Here is an 18,780-nt window from a genome sequence, read left to right as displayed (position 1 = left end):
GCAATACAATACAATACGCAACAATAGTCCCAGGGACCCCCCGAGGGGGAACCACTGGAACTACCCCCCCCCCCCTGCTGCCTCTCCTCCCCCCCCTCACGTGCAAAGAGAGCTAAGGCAAGGGGGAATAGTGTCAGGTGGAACTTAAAGATAAGGTACAGCTACTCTCTCTCTCTCTCTCTCTCTCTCTCTCTCTCTCTCTCTCTCTCTCTCTCTCTCTCTCTCTCTCTCTTTTATAACCCTTGGGATCTCATTCCCTGCCTATGCCTCTCCCTCGCAGGAGCAAGGGGGGGGGGGTTATAAGACAAGGGAGGGAGATTGGGAGAGAGGGGGGGGGGGAAGGATGGGGTGCAGTATCAGGAGGAAGATCAGTGGACGGTGCTTCACTGCCGGTACCTTTGAAGTGGCTTGAAGTGGTCGTCCAGTTGGGTCGTACTCGGGACTGTTGATGGTCGTGTCGACCCGGATCGGGCCTTATCACTACAATCCTTGTCTTCTCACACTTTCCCATTTCTTCCTACTTGCTTCCTATTTTCCCCTCCGTTTTGTATACTACTTCTTACTTCTACGTCACCCCCCTTTCTCGTGTCAACTAGATCCAGTGTATCTAATGACTACATCACCATCTTTAACAACCCTGAACCCTTACCCTCACCCTCACCCTCACCCCCTCTCACCCCCTCTCTCCCTCTCTCTCTCTCTCTCTCTCCCCCCGTCTTGGTCTGCAACTATTTTCTTTATCTGTTCCTTACATCAACCTCCTCAGCGCCCTCTGGGTCTAGCCCCTATTCTTCTATCTAATGACCCACTTGACCTCTAATGACCCACTTGACCTCTAATGACCCACTTGACCTCTAATGACCCACTTGACCTCTAATGACCCACTTGACCTCTAATGACCCACTTGACCTCTAATGACCCACTTGACCTCTAATGACCCACTTGACCTCTAATGACCCACTTGACCTCTAATGACCCACTTGACCTCTAATGACCCACTTGACCTCTAATGACCCACTTGACCTCCAGTATCTCAGCAAATCACATTTATAAATCTAACATTAAGCACCAAACCACCACCCTCCCCATCACACGCACGCACGCACGGACGTACACACGCCGCCGGTGGTTAAATGGACAGCATGCTGGTCACGTAATCTTGACGCCCGGGTTCGATTCCCGGCGCCGGCGAGAAACAATGGGCAGAGTTTCTTTCACCCTGATGCCCCTGTTACCTGGCAGTAAATAGGTACCTGGGAGTTAGACAGCTGTTACGGGCTACGTCCTGAAGGGGAGGGGGGGGGGGGGTGGAAAAAAATTAGTTAGTAGTTAGTAACAGTTGATGGAGTGACAGTTGAGAGGTTGAGAGGCGGGTCGAAAGAGCAGAGCTCAACCCCCGCAAGCACAACTAGGTGAATACAACTAGCTGTGCACACACACACACACACACACACACACACACACACACACGCACGCACACACGCACACACACACACACACACACACACACACACACACACACACACACACACACACACATGACCACCACCTTAACATGAACACGTACACAGGTTTACAGTTATCACACATCCATTATAAAGCTCTCCTGCTCTCATATATATAATACAAAACACACTACTTTTAATACGTGAAGAATCAATTTCACTGTTCTCTTATGGGATTTACACTGAGTAATGTGACGTCAATTATTCCAGCCAATCCTGGCCTTAAATTTATTTACTTTTTAGTGAAAGAAAAACAACTGAATCTTAGTAATGTGATTCATATATATGTATATATATATATATATATATATATATATATATATATATATATATATATATATATATATATATATATTGGTTCACTTTATCTCATGAGTTCCCTCAGCCTCCCCTTGCTATTAGCTCCCCCCCCCAGGTCTAGGTCTCCCCAGTACTCCTCCCCCGAGGGGTCCCCATTAACCCCCCTCCAACAGAGCAACCCCCCCAGCTTTCCGCAGCTGGTGGTGGCCCCCAGCAACCCCCAGCTGGCGGTGGCCCCCAGCAACCCCCAGCTGGCGGTGGCCCCCAGCAACCCCCAGCTGGTGGTGGCCCCCAGCAACCCCCAGCTGGTGGTGGCCCCCAGCAACCCCCAGCTGGTGGTGGCCCCCAGCAACCCCCAGCTGGTGGTGGCCCCCAGCAACCCCCAGCTGGTGGTGGCCCCCAGCAACCCCCAGCTGGTGGTGGCCCCCAGCAACCCCCAGCTGGTGGCCCCCAGCAACCCCCAGCTGGTGGTGGCCCCCAGCAACTCCCAGCTGGTGGTGGCCCCCAGCAACCCCCAGCTGGTGGTGGCCCCCAGCAACCCCCAGCTGGTGGTGGTTCCCAGCAACCCCCAGCTGGTGGTGGCCCCCAGCAACCCCCAGCTGGCGGTGGCCCCCAGCAACCCCCAGCTGGCGGTGGCCCCCAGCAACCCCCAGCTGGCGGTGGCCCCCAGCAACCCCCAGCTGGTGGTGGCCCCCAGCAACTCCCAGCTGGTGGTGGCCCCCAGCAACTCCCAGCTGGTGGTGGCCCCCAGCAACCCCCAGCTGGTGGTGGCCCCCAGCAACCCCCAGCTGGTGGTGGCCCCCAGCAACCCCCAGCTGGTGGTGGCCCCCAGCAACCCCCAGCTGGTGGTGGCCCCCAGCAACCCCCAGCTGGTGGTGGCCCCCAGCAACCCCCAGCTGGTGGTGGCCCCCAGCAACCCCCAGCTGGTGGTGGCCCCCAGCAACCCCCAGCTGGAGGTGGCCCCCAGCAACCCCCAGCTGGTGGTGGCCCCCAGCAACCCCCAGCTGGCGGTGGCCCCCAGCAACCCCCAGCTGGCGGTGGCCCCCAGCAACCCCCAGCTGGCGGTGGCCCCCAGCAACCCCCAGCTGGCGGTGGCCCCCAGCAACCCCCAGCTGGCGGTGGCCCCCAGCAACCCCCAGCTGGCGGTGGCCCCCAGTACCCACCAGGTGGTGGAGGCGCCCTACAAGGTACCCCCGCAGCTCGTCTCCTGGACGAGGCCCTGACAGCAGTATCGCAGCAACGAGGCGCCGACCCGGGCCAATATATCACCAATCACTTTACGGCCACCACCTTTATCTCCGGGGAGACGGTGTGTGTTTGTTCATTAACTCACACCTCCTACACTTTGTGCTCTCCCCCCCCCCACCACCCTCTCTCTCTCTCTCTCTCTCTCTCTCTCTCTCTCTCTCTCTGCGTGCGTGTGTGTGTGTGCGTGCGTGTGTGTGCGCGTGTGTGCGTGTGTGTGCGCGTGTGTGCGTGTGTGTGTCTGTGTGTGTGTCTGTGTGTGTGTGTGTCTGTGTGTGTGTGTGTCTGTGTGTGTGTGTGTCTGTGTGTGTGTGTGTCTGTGTGTGTGTGTGTCTGTGTGTCTGTGTGTCTGTGTCTGTGTGTGTGTGTGTCTGTGTGTGTGTCTGTGTGTGTGTGTGTCTGTGTGTGTGTGAAAAAAATAGTTAGTAGTTAGTAATAGTTGATTGACAGTTGAGAGGCGGGCCGAAGGAGCACAGCTCAACCCCCGCAGGCACAACAAGGTGAATACAACTAGGTGAATACAACTAGGTGAATACAACTAGGTGAATACAACTAGGTGATGATAAGATACTCCAAGGTGTGCGGGCTGCAGAGTTGATACAAGGAAAGACAGAGACATCGCGTGCTGGTGGCTTTACAAGAATGTAACAACTCTTGTATATAGATAAACACAAAAAAATGGGTAAGAGAGTTTAGTACTAGTAACTGTATGGTTATAGAAATGTGAAGAGGTAACAGGAGACCAAAACGCTGGTACACAATGAAGGGAAACTACCTGTGTGTAGTGACCCAGAGTGGAGCCGGGCTTGGGGAGTAGAAGAACTCCTAGAACCCCATCAACCAGGTATCAACCAGGTATCAACCAGGACATAATACCAGGCCTAGCTCCGGAGGTACACATAAACAGCATACCACCAGCATCATACGCTACAATAACAAATGTCAGAAATCGTTCAGGAACTTAAATAAGGAAGCATTTAGATCCATGTACACCGCTCTAAGACCGGTCTCAGATTATGCTGCCCCATCGAAGAGCCCCACTGTAAAAAAAATAATATGTAACAAAAAACACACAAACTGAGAAAAAAGGTTGAGAGGTTTACAACAAGGCTCGTCCTGGAATTGCGAGGGATGAAGTGTGAAGAAACCCTGAAGGAACTAGACCTGTCGTCACTTGAGAAAAGAAGATAGAGACAAATTACACGAGAGGCACTGACAAAAACTGATGTTTAAAATTAAAATAACAATAGGGTTGGGATGGAAGCTTGAGGATCAGATGACCTCTAGAGACGTTAGAAAGTGTTCTTTCAGCGTAAGAGTAATGGGAAAATCGAATGAGCAGGTTGTAGAAGCAAACTCCATTCATAATTTCAAAAGTAGGAATGATACAGGAATAAGACAGGAGTCAGTCACCACATTAGACAACCAGCGGCTAGAACGGCGGGGTTCAAGAGCTTAAGCTCAGTGCAAGAGGCACAAACAAGCGAGTACACACAGGTGGATAATACGTCAGTACACTACTAACTTAGAGCAGGACGACCCCCCATATCGCTAGTACCCAGGGGCCAGATTCACGAAAGCACTTACGCAAACACTTACGAACCTGTACTTCTTTTCTCAACCTTTGACGGCTTTGTTTCCAATTATTAAACAGTAATGAGCTCGGTGGGAGGTGTCCCTCCCACCAGCCAACTCCAAGAACCAGGACCAAGAAAAGTGTGAGGGGGAAAGGAAGAAGAAAATGGAGGAAATTCGAAACGAGGGAGGAGTGGGGGTGGGGGGGGGCAGTGAGACTCAAGACAGTAATAAAGACAACTGCAGGTCAATTAGCGGCTGAGGGGAAGGACCTATTTATACCTGAGCGTTGTTAGTCAAGGTGCAGGCTGAGGTGTGAAGGGGGGGGGGAAGACACGCCTAGAGGGGTCGTGGGGGAGAGCAAGGCACGACAAAGACCAGGAACGGGGGAGAGAGAGAGAGAGGAAGGGGGGGAGGAAGGAGTAGAGGGTGAGACGGGATAAAGGGAGTACAAAGAGAGGGAAGATAATAGAGTATGAGGTTCCTCAAGGACTGACTAAGAGGATGAGGCAAGTGCCGGACACATCACCATATTAATCGCTACATCCACACAATTTGGCTTACCACATTTTTAGGGCAATAAACTTATATAACTAACACATCTGAGCATGCGCGTGAGCCTGCTTGCACGCACGTTTGACAGACAGCTTGTCTAAGTGAGTGAGTGAGTGTACTCACCTATTTGTGCTAGCGGGGGTTGAGCTTTGGCTCTTTGGTCCCGCCTCTCAACTGTCAATCAACTGGTGTACAGATTCCTGAGCCTACTGGGCTCTATCATATCTACATTTGAAACTGTGTATGGAATCTACCACCACCACATCACTTCCTAGTGCATTCCATTTATTAACTACTCTGACACTGAAAAAATTCTTTCTAACGTCTCTGTGACTCATCTGGGTGCTAAGTTTCCACCCGTGTCCCCTTGTTCGTGTCCCACCCGTGTTGAAGAGTTTGTCTTTGTCCACCCTGTCAATTCCCTGAGAATTTTGTAGGTGGTTATCATGTCTTCCCTTACTCTTCTGTTTTCCAGGGATGTGAGGTTCAGCTCCTTTAGCCTTTCTTCGTAGCTCATTCCTCTCAGTTCCGGGACGAGCCTGGTGGCATACCGCTGAATCTTCTCTAACTTTGTCTTGTGTTTAACTAGGTATGGACTCTAGGCTGGAGCTGCCTACTCCAGGATTGGTCTTACACAAGTGGTATACAGGGTCCTGAACGATTCCTTACACAAGTTTCTAAAGGCAGTTCTTAAGTTGGCCAGTCTGGCATATGCCGCTGATGATTTCCTTTCGATGTGGGCCTCTGTGGACAGGTTCGGTGTGATATCGACCCCCAGATCTCTCTCTCTCTCTCTATTTGACTCTTGCAGGATTTCACCTCCCAGATGGTACCTTGTGTTCAGCCTTCTGCTCCCTTCGCCTAATTTCATTACTTTACACTTTCCTGAGTTGAACTTTAGCAGCCATTTTCTAGACCTTTCAGGTCTAGAAAATGTCCAGGTCGTCCTGTAGTCTCTGTCTATCTTCATCTGTTTTGATTCTTCTCAATTTTTGCATCATCAGCAAACATTGAGAGGAATGAGTGTATACCCTCTGGAAGGTCGTTTACATATACTAGAAACAGGATGGGTCCGAGTACGCCTTGTGGAACCCCACTGATGACATCTCGCCACTCTGATGTCTCCCCCCTCACCGTTACTCGCTGTTTCCTAGTGCTTAGATACTCCCTTATCCACTGGAGCACCTTACCTCTTACTCCTGCCTGCTGCTTCAACTTTTTAACAGCCTTCTATGAGGTACTGTGTGAAAGGCATTTTGACAGTCCAAGAAAATGCAGTCTGCCCACCCTTCTCTTTCCTGCCTAATTTGTGTTGCTTGGTCATAGAATTCTATTAGCCCTGTGAGGCACGATTTACCATCTCTGAACCCATGCTGGTGGTGTGTTACAAAGCTGTTTCCATCCAGATGCTCTACGAGCCTTTTCCTCACGATCTTCTCCATCACCTTGCATGGTATACAAGTTTGGGAAACTGGCCTGTAGTTCAGTGCCTCTTGCCTGTCACCCTTTTTGTAAATTGGGACTACATTAGCTGTCTTCCAGCTTTCCGGAAGGTCTCCTGTTTCCAGTGACCTGTTATACACCATAGAGAGTGGCACACTTAGTGCTTCTGCACCTTCTTTTAGTATCCACGGTGAGATTCTGTCAGGCCCAACAGCCTTTAACACATTCAGCTGCAACAGATTCCTTTTGACCTCATCACTGGTGAGGTAAAATTCCTTCAAGGTTGTTCGGTTTGCCACTTCATTTTGTGCAGGGACCTCTCCTTGTTCTATTGTGAAGACCTGGAATCTCTTGTTGAGTTCTTCACACACCTCTTTGTCGTTTTCTGTGTATCTGTTCTCCCCTTTTCTCAGTTTCATCACTTGTTCCTTCACTGCTGTTTTCCTCCTGATGTGTGTGTGTGTGTTTGTGACGAAAAGTAAAGAGCACTGGGATAAATAAAGATAGAAAGGCAAACTTTCAGGAATAATGGAGGCAGGGGGGAAGGGAGGCAAGGAGGGGAGATATATCTAAAGAAAGGAGTGGTAAATGAGTAGGGTGAAAGAGAGGTGAGTGACAATACAGCAAACCCCACAAACCGAATCACAGTCAACCATGATTCCTAAGCCAGCACACCCAAGGACCTCCAGCACTGACACACACACAAACAGTATACTTCTCCAACCTCAGACCTCTAGATGCCTGTTATGGGTTGTGAGGGGGATTAGAAGTGCACCTTAGCGACAGGGGTTTGATGGTTGAAGTGCATGTGTCCGCTGACGGATGACTGTGGAGGTTATGTACACTGATGGATGACTTGGGTTTGTATATCCGCTGATGGATGACTGTGGAGGTTATGTACACTGGTGGATGACTTTGGTGTATATATCCGCTGATGGATGACTGTGGAGGTTATGTACTCTGATGGATGACTTGGGTGTGTATATCCGCTGATGGATGACTGTGGAGGTTATGTACACTGATGGATGAATTGGGTCTGTATTCGCTGATGGATGATCATTGAGGATATTTACACTGACGGATGAAATGTCTGCTAATGTCTACTGGTGGATGACAAACAGGGCTACAGGGGGCCTTTGATCAACCCGTCCTCCCAATAGCACGTCGTATTTTGACGTATACTTCCCTTAAGGCCCAAAACTGTCGTACAGGAAGATGGCCGCGAAAGTGACAGAGTGTCCCATTTTCTGTTCGTGGATCCTCTGGTAGGTTAGGATAAGGGCACTTTAGTACGTAGGGAACCCTCGCGAGAACGGGCTGCTTTTGATGGCTTGAACATCCTCGAAGTAGACATAGGTCCTTCACGATAGGTATATATATGAATGTATATATATGTAGAGATGTATGTAGGTAAGATATCTAATGGGTGGGAAGGTCTTGTTGAGCGGTGGAAGAAGAGAGATGGTGTGGAGGAGTCTTAACATGATGGAGTAGGGAGGGTATAGTGGGCGTGGCTGGTGGGTTCCCCAAGCAGATGGTGGTGACGGTGGTGGTGATGGTGGTGGTGGTGGTGGTGACGGTGGTGGTGGTGGTCGTCGTCGTGACAGTGGTGGTGGTGGTCGTGACAGTGGTGGTGGTGGTCGTCGTCGTGACGGTGGTGGTGGTGGTGGTGGTGGTGACGGTGGTGGTGGTGACGGTGGTGGTGGTGACGGTGGTGGTGACGGTGGTGGTGACGGTGGTGACGGTGGTGGTGATGGTGGTGGTGGTGATGGTGGTGGTGGTGATGGTGGTGACGGTGGTGGTGATGGTGGTGACGGTGGTGGTGATGGTGGTGACGGTGATGGTGGTGACGGTGGTGGTGATGGTGGTGACGGTGGTGGTGATGGTGGTGACGGTGGTGGTGGTGGTGGTGGTGACGGTGGTGGTGGTGGTGACGGTGGTGGTGGTGGTGACGGTGGTGGTGGTGGTGGTGACGGTGGTGGTGGTGGTGGTGACGGTGGTGGTGGTGGTGGTGGTGACGGTGGTGGTGGTGGTGGTGACGGTGACGGTGGTGGTGGTGACGGTGGTGGTGACGGTGGTGGTGGTGGTGGTGGTGACGGTGGTGGTGGTGGTGGTGGTGACGGTGGTGGTGGTGGTGGTGGTGACGGTGGTGGTGGTTGTGGGAGAACTTGCAGGACGGCTCTCCATCAACCCCATGCCACATCACTGACAGTTCCAGCATAAATTACTCACCATCCCTACACTACGCCACCACCACATTCAGGGGCCTGGTAGCCTGGTGGATAGCGCGCAGGACTCGTAATTCTGTGGCGCGGGTTCGATTCCCGCACCAGGCAGAAACAAATGGGCAAAGTTTCTTTCACCCTGAATGCCCCCTGTTACCTAGCAGTAAATAGGTACCTGGGAGTTAGTCAGCTGTCACGGGCTGCTTCCTGGGGCGTGTGTGTGTGGTGTGGGGAAAATAAGTAGTTAGTAAACAGTTGATTGACAGTTGAGAGGCGGGCCGAAAGAGCAAAGCTAAACCCCCGCAAACACAACTAGGTGAATACAACTAGGTGAATACAACTAGGTGAATACATTGACCAACACACAACGATCACAGCCCCTACCACAACCCCCACCAATACAATCACAACCACCAGGAACACAACCACAATCCATTATCAACACAACCACCACAACCACTACTAACTCCACTAACACGACCAACACCGCCACAGCTACCACCACTCCCAAGAACACCCCACCTCAAGAACCACCCTTCCCCATCACCACCATTTTTCAACCACCACCCGAGCACCACCACCACCCCGAGCACCACCACCACCCCGAGCACCACCACCACCCCGAGCACCACCACCACCACCACCGCAGCTGAACGAAGCAGCTCCGCTCCAATGATCCGTCACCGCCACCAGCTCTTCACATAATACAGAATTTTGATTTGCATGGCGTTAAATGATGGTGTTGGGAGCGATGAGGGCCGGAGGAGCCCTACACAGCCCGGGCGACGCCGCCTGTGTACGCCTAAATTGATATTTGTTGTTCCTGCCCCGCACGCCTAGAGACGCGATCTGTCTTGTGGAGTCACGAGGCGCGCAGGGAGGCGATAAACGTGCACCAGGAGAAGAAAGGTGAAGAGGGAGGGAGAGGGATAGGTGGGGGAGGGAAGGAGAGGGATAGGTGGGGGAGGGAAGGAGAGGGATAGGTGGGGGAGGGAAGGAGAGGGATAGGTGGGGGAGGGAAGGAGAGGGATAGGTGGGGGGAGGGAAGGAGAGGGATAGGTGGGGGAGGGAAGGAGAGGGATAGGTGGGGGAGGGAAGGAGAGGGATAGGTGGGGGACGGAAGGAGAGGGATAGGTGGGGGAGGGAAGGAGAGGGATAGGTGGGGGAGGGAAGGAGAGGGATAGGTGGGGGAGGGAAGGAGAGGGATAGGTGGGGGAGGGAGAAGAATAGTTGGGGAAAGGAAAGAGAAGGACAGGTGTGGGAGGGAGTGAGAAGGATAGGTGTGGGAGGCCAGGACAGGGATAGTGGGACGGAGAAAGAGGAGGGAAATAAAAGAGAGAGAGAGAGAGAGAGAGAGAGAGAGAGAGAGAGAGAGAGAGAGAGAGAGAGAGAGAGAGAGAGAGAGAGAGAGAGAGAGAGAGAGAGAGAGAGAGAGACAGAGACAGAGGGGGGGGGGTGGAGGAGAGGGGGAGAGGGAAGAGAGAAACACACCCTATATATATTCCTGCCACCCAGAGGATGGGTCTCCTGTCGGCATTGAAATTCCCGAGTGTTGGTGGTTGGTGGGGGGGGGGGGGGGACGTGTGTGCCCACAGGTGTGGGCCAAGAACACTGGCCAACATGGCAACACCGCACGCATAACCTCCCCACATAACCTTTTACATACGCCCAAACGCACAGTGCACAAAACTCTTCATTTAACATTCAAAACGTTAAGAGCACAAGTGTTATTTCAACGTGCACAACAACACTACTCACACAATACCACAATTAGATCACTACTCAAACAACTCACCAACTTAAATAAGTTGGTGACTTAATATACCACTGGTGGCTGACAATATACCTTTGTCACCCACCTCCTGAACCCGTATGTGGGTACAGGAGGCATCCACCTCGTGACGAGCTAAACTAATCACAACTGTGAATACTGCCCAAATGTTAGAGCCGGATATTGGGTCCACCACCACCACACAGGACGCCCCCCCCCCCACACACACACATCCCCGGAATGCAGCTCGTAGCAGCTTACTACCAGATACCTATTTACTGCCAAGTTAACAGAGGCATCAGGGGAAAGAAACTGCCCATTTATTCCTGCTTCGCCAGGGAATCGAACCCGAGCCCTTAGGACTACGACCCTTAGAGGGCGTGTGCGCATCTTAGTGTTGCTACCTCTGGCAGAAAATATGAGCGACCCTTACCCTCAGAGAAGAGAATATTTTATATTTGAGGGAGGCTAGAAGGAAGGAGGGGGATGGCGGGCGTGTGCGACCCCTGTCCGTCTTAAGGACGACCTCGGGCACCAGCAGTACTCACTCCCTGGGTCACAAGTCATATACATTGTAGAACAAAAAGCTGGACAAACGGGTAAAGACTTTAGAGCAGTCAATCGTAAAGTTCAATACCCGTAGCCCCGACAGTCAATGGTTATACTTGCTGGGTGATCGGGAAGCTAATGAGGTGGCCTGAATACGCCTAACACAGCTGATAGACCTCCCCCCCCCCACCAACCCCAGACCAGCCCGCATGTGTACTACCCCAGCCATCCTTAACTCTACAGTAAGTAGGTATACACAAACTAAACATGTCTTAATACATACAACCTTCTTAAAACAACATTAACATATAAAAAGACAAGCTCACAGATTCTGGGAGGTCATCCCGTCTTCTCACTTAGAACGTCGCATCTCTTATGGAATCCACCAATCCGTTAAAATTGCAACGTGCTAGTAAGAATGAAAGATGCGTAATATCCACATCTGCTATGCATCGGCCTCGGAGGGTTAGGTGGGTTGCGAGGGCTCATACGCTTCTGGTGAGGTGTTGCGTCAGGGAGCGGCAGGTGGAGGGGACGTACGCCCCTCCTACAAAGAACGTCGCTTTTCGCTCGTATGCGTTACATACGGCCAAAAATTGTCGTACTAGAAAAAAATGGAAGCGCCTCGCGAAAGTGACATATTGTCCCGTTTTCTGTTTTGGGTCCTCTGGTTGGTTAGGAGAGGACACTTTAAGATGACCGTTTTCTGGACGTTGGGAGACCTTAGGGGGCCGGGCTCCACCTTCGTGTAGTCGCCAGGTGCTGCTCTCCAGGAGCCGTAAGGCCAACTGTAAACATTCTCAGCTTACAGCGGATAACAAGCACTGATGAGCACTCTTGGGTAACATTCGTATCACACATAAATTATATTTCATTTAACAAAAGTCAATTTTGTGTTGGAGAACCGGGGGGGGGGGTGATCTGGGGGGGGGGCTCCTCTGGCCCTCCACGTGTGTGAATGCACATGAGCGTGCACGAGTATGAGCGTGCACCAGTATGTGCGTGCACCAGTATGTGCGTGCACCAGTATGTGCGTGCACCAGTATGTGCGTGCACCAGTATGAGCGTGCGTGCACCAGTATGAGCGTGCGTGCACCAGTATGTGCGTGCACCAGTATGTGCGTGCACGACTATGTGCGTGCACCAGTATGTGCGTGCACGACTATGTGCGTGCACCAGTATGTGCGTGCACGACTATGTGCGTGCACCAGTATGTGCGTGCACCAGTATGTGCGTGCACCAGTATGAGCGTGCCCTCCCCCCCCCTCCCCGGGGGACACCACAACAACAATACTGGTAATATTAGTATTTTTATTATTAAGATTACCTGTCAGTCAATACACCGGGTGTCCCGGTACCGGCGGGATCAATACACCGGGTGTCCCGGTACCGGCGGGATCAATACACCGGGTGTCCCGGTACCGGGCGGGATCAATACACCGGGTGTCCCGGTACCGGGCGGGGTCAATACACCGGGTGTCCCGGTACCGGCGGGATCAATACACCGGGTGTCCCGGTACCGGCGGGATCAATACACCGGGTGTCCCGGTACCGGGCGGGATCAATACACCGGGTGTCCCGGTACCGGGCGGGGTCAATACACCGGGTGTCCCGGTACCGGGCGGGGTCAATACACCGGGTGTCCCGGTACCGGGCGGGATCAATACACCGGGTGTCCCGGTACCGGGCGGGGTCAATACACCGGGTGTCCCGGTACCGGGCGGGGTCAATACACCGGGTGTCCCGGTACCGGGCGGGGTCAATACACCGGGTGTCCCGGTACCGGGCGGGGTCAATACACCGGGTGTCCCGGTACCGGGCGGGGTCAATACACCGGGTGTCCCGGTACCGGGCGGGGTCAATACACCGGGTGTCCCGGTACCGGGCGGGGTCAATACGTGTCCTTACCTTGTATCTGGCGAGCGTCGGGTGGATCTTCAGGAGACGAAGAATCTCGTTGAAGTCGCTCTTGGCGGCGGCCACCACCCACTCCTGGCCGTCCGCGCCGTACTGTAGGGGGAGGACACACGCGCCTGGGGTCAGTCTCCCGCTCCTCAACACTACCACCCGGCCCCACACACCTCCACACATGCAAACGCCTGCACGCACAAGCACACGCGTGCACGCACAAGCACACGCGTGCACGTACAAGCGCACGCACAAGCACACGCGTGCACGCACAAGCACACGCGTGCACGTACAAGCGCACGCACAAGCACACGCGTGCACGCACAAGCACACGCGTGCACACACAAGCACACGCGTGCACGCACAATCACACGCGTGCACGCACAATCACACGCGTGCACGCACAAGCACACGCGTGCACGCACAAGCACACGCGTGCACGCACAAGTGCACGCACAAGCACACGTGCACATCCAAGCACGCGTGCGCACACACACACACACATCACATTTTCTCAGCTTATCAGTAAGAGTGTGTGTTACATTCCGTGTAAGGTGTGTTACACACATTGTTTACCAACTCGTGGGTGTAAGTGGACTACCACCCACTAATTATTACCAAGGGCCAGGTATTTCTTTATCAAGAATTGCATCAATATACATCAATTTACCAGAGTAATGCGGGACTGGAAGCCGGAGTTGAGGATCAATACCTTCTCTATTAACCAACTCTATATGTATTGATTATACACTTGGCTCTATCTTGCTGACTTACTGGATATTACACCCTGTATTTCTACTGTCAATAAAGCTGCTGTCTGCTCTGTTTACCTGTAACTATACCCTGTTTTATTTACCGTCTGCTGTTGTTCACCCACCACCTGATACTACCTCACCGTCCTTTCCACTAATAGGTCGTGTTTTGTACGTTAAGGTAAACAAAGTTACAAATTTAACCTACCATGAAAAGCAAGAGGTTTACGTATATATCTACGTTGTCTATGCAACGGACTGGATAGCCCAGGTGGGTTGCTTGGGTTGGTCCGTTTCGGGCTAAGTTAGGAGGTTGGATTTTTGACGGAGTGCCAAATGGAATGAACGGGCTGGCTAATTACCTAGCATAGACACGTGGCTATATAAGAATATACAAAGTCACGTGTGCGTATATTCCAAAGTCAGGTATACACGTGTTACTGACCACACGTGTATACCTGTCAGGTGTGGGCAGTAACATGAACCAACACTACGTGTGTGTGTGTGTGTGTGTGTGTGTGTGTGTGTGTGTGTGTGTGTGTGTGTGTGTGTGTGTGTGTGTGTGTGTGTGTGTGTGCGTGTGTGTGCGTGTGTGTGTGTGCGTGTGTGTGTGAGAGGAGACCAGACCTGCCTTACCGAGTGGATGGACACGGAGTCGTCGTCGTCCTGCGAAGGAAAAAAATAGAATTGTTATAGTTACTTGGGATTTTTTTTGTACAAAGTCTACACAGTAAAGAGAATGCTTAACTAAAACAGTCAACACACACATACATGTATAGACCCATAGACATACACAAATGTATAGGTTAATAAATACACTCCCATGTATCAATAAACCCACAGCAACACGGATGTATAAACCACACACACACACACACACACACACACACACACACACACACACACACACACACACACACACACACACACACACACACACACGCATGCGTACACACACTCCATTGGATAAGGGAGTACCTAAGCAACAGAAGACAGCGAGTCACTGTGAGGGGTGAGGTCTCAAGATTGGCGAGGCGTCACCAGTGGAGTCCCGCAGGGGTCGGTCCTTGGACCTATACTGTTTCTGATATGTGTAAATGATCTCCCAGAGGGTATAGACTCGTTTCTCTCACTGTTCGCTGATGTTGCAAAAATTATAAGGAGGATTGAAACAGAGGATGATAGTAGGAGGCTATAAGATGACCTAGACAGACTGAATGAATGGTCCAACAAATGGCTGCTAAATTTCAACCCGAGTAAATGCAAAGTAACGAAACTAGGCAGTGGAAACAGGAGGCCAGGCACAGGATACAGAATAGAAGATGAAGTACTTCATGAAACGGACAGCGAGAAAGATCTAGGAGTTACTATCACACCAAACCTGTCTCCTAAAGCCCACATAAAAAGAATTACGTCTGCAGCATACGCGAGACTGGCTAACATCAGAACAGCCTTCAGGAACCTGTGTAAGGAATCATTCAGAATCTTGAATACCACATATGTAAGACCAATCCTGGAGTATGCGGCCCCAGCATGGAGCCCGTACCATGTCAAGCACAAGACGAAGCTCGAAAAAATTCAGAGGTATGCCACTAGACTAGTCCCAGACCTAAGAGGCATGAGTTCTGAGGAAAGGCTGCGGGAAATTCACCTCACGACACTGGAAGACAGAAGAGTAAGGGGAGACATGATTACTACCTACAAAATGTTCAGGGGAGTTGACAGGGTAGACAAGGATAAACTGTTTAACACGGGTAGTACGCGAACAAGGGGACACAGGTGGAAACTGAATACCCAAATGAGCCACAGGGACGTAAGAAAGAACTTTTTCAGTGTCAGAGTAGTTAACGGATGGAATGCATTAGGCAGTGATGTGGTGGAGGCTGACTCCATACACAGTTTCAAGTGTAGATATGATAGAGCCCAGTAGGCTCAGTTATCTATACATCAGTTGAGTGACGGTTGAGAGGCGGGACCAAAGAGCCAGAGCTCAACCCCCGCAAGCACAACTAGGCGAGTACACACACACGCAAACCAAGGCCCATAGAAAGAGAGGGGGCGCTCATATGGCTAAATAGTAGCTGGAGACCCTTCATCACAAACGCTGGTTGAGAACCCCAAGGTGAGAGGAGCTAGGAGAGAACCCCAAGGTGAGAGGAGCTAGGAGAGAACCCCAAGGTGAGAGGAGCTAGGAGAGAACCCCAAGGTGAGAGGAGCTAGGAGAGAACCCCAAGGTGAGAGGAGCTAGGAGAGAACCCCAAGGTGAGAGGGAGCTAGGAGAGAACCCCAAGGTGAGAGGAGCTAGGAGAGAACCCCAAGGTGAGAGGAGCTAGGAGAGAACCCCAAGGTGAGAGGAGCTAGGAGAGAACCCCAAGGTGAGAGGGAGCTAGGAGAGAACCCCAAGGTGAGAGGAGCTAGGAGAGAACCCCAAGGTGAGAGGAGCTAGGAGAGAACCCCAAGGTGAGAGGAGCTAGGAGAGAACCCCAAGGTGAGAGGGAGCTAGGAGAGAACCCCAAGGTGAGAGGAGCTAGGAGAGAACCCCAAGGTGAGAGGAGCTAGGAGAGAACCCCAAGGTGAGAGGAGCTAGGAGAGAACCCCAAGGTGAGAGGAGCTAGGAGAGAACCCCAAGGTGAGAGGGAGCTAGGAGAGAACCCCAAGGTGAGAGGGAGCTAGGAGAGAACCCAAAGGTGAGAGGAGCTAGGAGAGAACCCCAAGGTGAGAGGGAGCTAGGAGAGAACCCCAAGGTGAGAACACACACCACAGTAAAACACTGAGATAGTAAGAGAATAGCGAACACCACCTGGTTTAGTGTGTGGATGAATCAACGCCACACCTGTAACTGTTTGTAAGCACCAGACCTGACACACACACCACAACTGTAAGGCCGGGGTGAGGGAGACCCAGGGTGAGGGAGAGCCAGGATGAGGGAGAGCCAAGGGAAAGGAGAGGCGTAAAGAGAGCAAGAATGAAAAGATATCTAATAGAAGTGAAACAATAAAGGAAGAGATATCAACGTGCAATGGAGGCCCCCCCCCCCACTTCCTTATTTGTGGATAGACGAGACTAACAAGTGGCAAGAAAAGGGTGTGCGAGGAATAGGGGAAGAGCGCCCCCCCCCCCCGTGACAAGGGAGGGGAGGACAGAGGGGAAGTGCCGCTCCCCCCCCTCCTTGCCATCTCTCACTACGCCGAGGTCAAACTTCACCAACAGAGGTGCCACAAAACTGGCACCAGGTGAGAAGCCTGGAGGACCGGCCCGGGTCAGAGGGCACCTCCAGCGGTGAAGGGAAGACTGTGCCGTAACCCCCGGAGCCTTACTGAGGCGGGGCACTGTCTCGCACCCACACGGTTAACGCCAAAACGTTTGTGCGCGTCAACATTTCAGAATCCGGTTTTCGGACGAGTGTGTGCGCGCGCTCGTGCATGCGCTCGCGTGTAATATATATACATACAATCCACTAGGTTAGTGTGGGATCGAACCCGAGTCCTCTTAGCCACGACCGTAGATACCCAAACCTTCCCAATTGACAAAACATAAGAAGTGGAAGGGCCGTAGTGCACTTGCGGCCTGGCCCGGCCTGGCCTGGCCTGACCTGGCCTGGCCTGGCCTGGCCTGGCCTGGCCTGGCCTGGCCTGGCCTGGCCTGGCCCGGCCCGGCCCGGCCCGGCCCGGCCCGGCCCGGCCCGGCCCGGCCCGGCCCGGCCCGGCCCGGCCCGGGCCATCACCAAGTAAGGAACAATGAATATTACATCACTGCCTGCCACCTGGCGGCGGCCCTCCTCACCTGTAATAACAACACCCACCCCACCACAAGCTGCCCTCATCCCTCGCAGCAATAAATGTAAACAATCCAAGAGCCCTCACCTGGGATCGATCATAGTTACGAGGTGTAACAATGTCCTCCCCCCCACGACCGTAGTGGGGGGGGAGTGCACAGAGTGGGGGGGAGTTATGAGTGCACATAACAAGCGGAAGAACTCCCCCGAGCCATTACACCGCAGACAATGCAAATACACAAAATTCCCCGCGAACACTCTACACAAAACCCATTACCAATAGCCGCAGAAGAATTACACTCTCAAAACTCTCTATAAAACATTTGTAAAAGAGAGAGCTGATGACGTATTCATGACGGACTCTTGTATCGCGGATTATCAATAAATAACTCGATGCATAACGTACAATCACCATAAATAATTGTAATGACCTTCGACCAATCACCGCCTCGGTCCTACGACGCCGCGCCTGGCCATCTGTTGACACGGACGAGACGCGTTCAAGACGCGTCCTCGCCCGTTGGTGCTACTGTGGCTCGTAAACACTAACGTCAGCGTTGATAACGACGTAGTCAGACACCAACGTCAGCGTTGACGACGACGTAGTCATACACTAACGTCAGCGTTGGCGACGACGTAGTTATACGCCAACGTCAGCGTTGACGACGACGTAGTCATACACCAACGTCAGCGTTGACGACGACGTACTTATACGCCAACGTCAGCGTTGACGACGACGTAGTCATACACTAACGTCAGCGTTGACGACGACGTAGTCATACGCCAACGTCAGCGTTGACGACGACGTAGTTATACACCAACGTCAGCGTTGACGACGACGTAGTCATACACTAACGTCAGCGTTGACGACGACGTAGTCATACACTAACGTCAGCGTTGACGACGACGTAGTCATACACTAACGTCAGCGTTGACGACGACGTAGTTATACGCCAACGTCAGCGTTGACGACGACGTAGTTATACACCAACGTCAGCGTTGACGACGACGTAGTCATACACTAACGTCAGCGTTGACGACGACGTAGTCATATACTAACGTCAGCGTTGACGACGACGTAGTCATACACTAACGTCAGCGTTGACGACGACGTAGTCATACACTAACGTCAGCGTTGACGACGACGTAGTCATACACTAACGTCAGCGTTGACGAC

General features: G+C 52.4%; 1 protein-coding gene across 2 annotated transcripts in view; it reads right to left on the bottom strand.

Annotated features, from left to right (window-relative positions):
- sowah (sosondowah) overlaps positions 1-18,780 on the bottom strand; it is a 430,739-nt gene that overhangs the window by 359,392 nt on the left and 52,567 nt on the right. For both annotated transcript variants that reach the window (XM_069338695.1, XM_069338694.1), the window contains exons 4-5: positions 14,465-14,494; positions 12,820-13,178 (exon numbers count right to left, since the gene is read on the bottom strand). In XM_069338695.1, the coding sequence (XP_069194796.1) occupies positions 12,820-13,178; positions 14,465-14,494 (389 nt within the window). The remainder of the gene's footprint in view (positions 1-12,819; positions 13,179-14,464; positions 14,495-18,780) is intronic.

The sequence above is a fragment of the Procambarus clarkii genome, chromosome 40, assembly GCF_040958095.1.
Source record: "Procambarus clarkii isolate CNS0578487 chromosome 40, FALCON_Pclarkii_2.0, whole genome shotgun sequence".
Classification (NCBI taxonomy): Eukaryota; Metazoa; Arthropoda; class Malacostraca; order Decapoda; family Cambaridae; genus Procambarus; species Procambarus clarkii.
The sequence above is the reverse complement of the archived record's forward strand: the minus strand, read 5'-3'. Positions and strand labels throughout refer to the sequence as shown.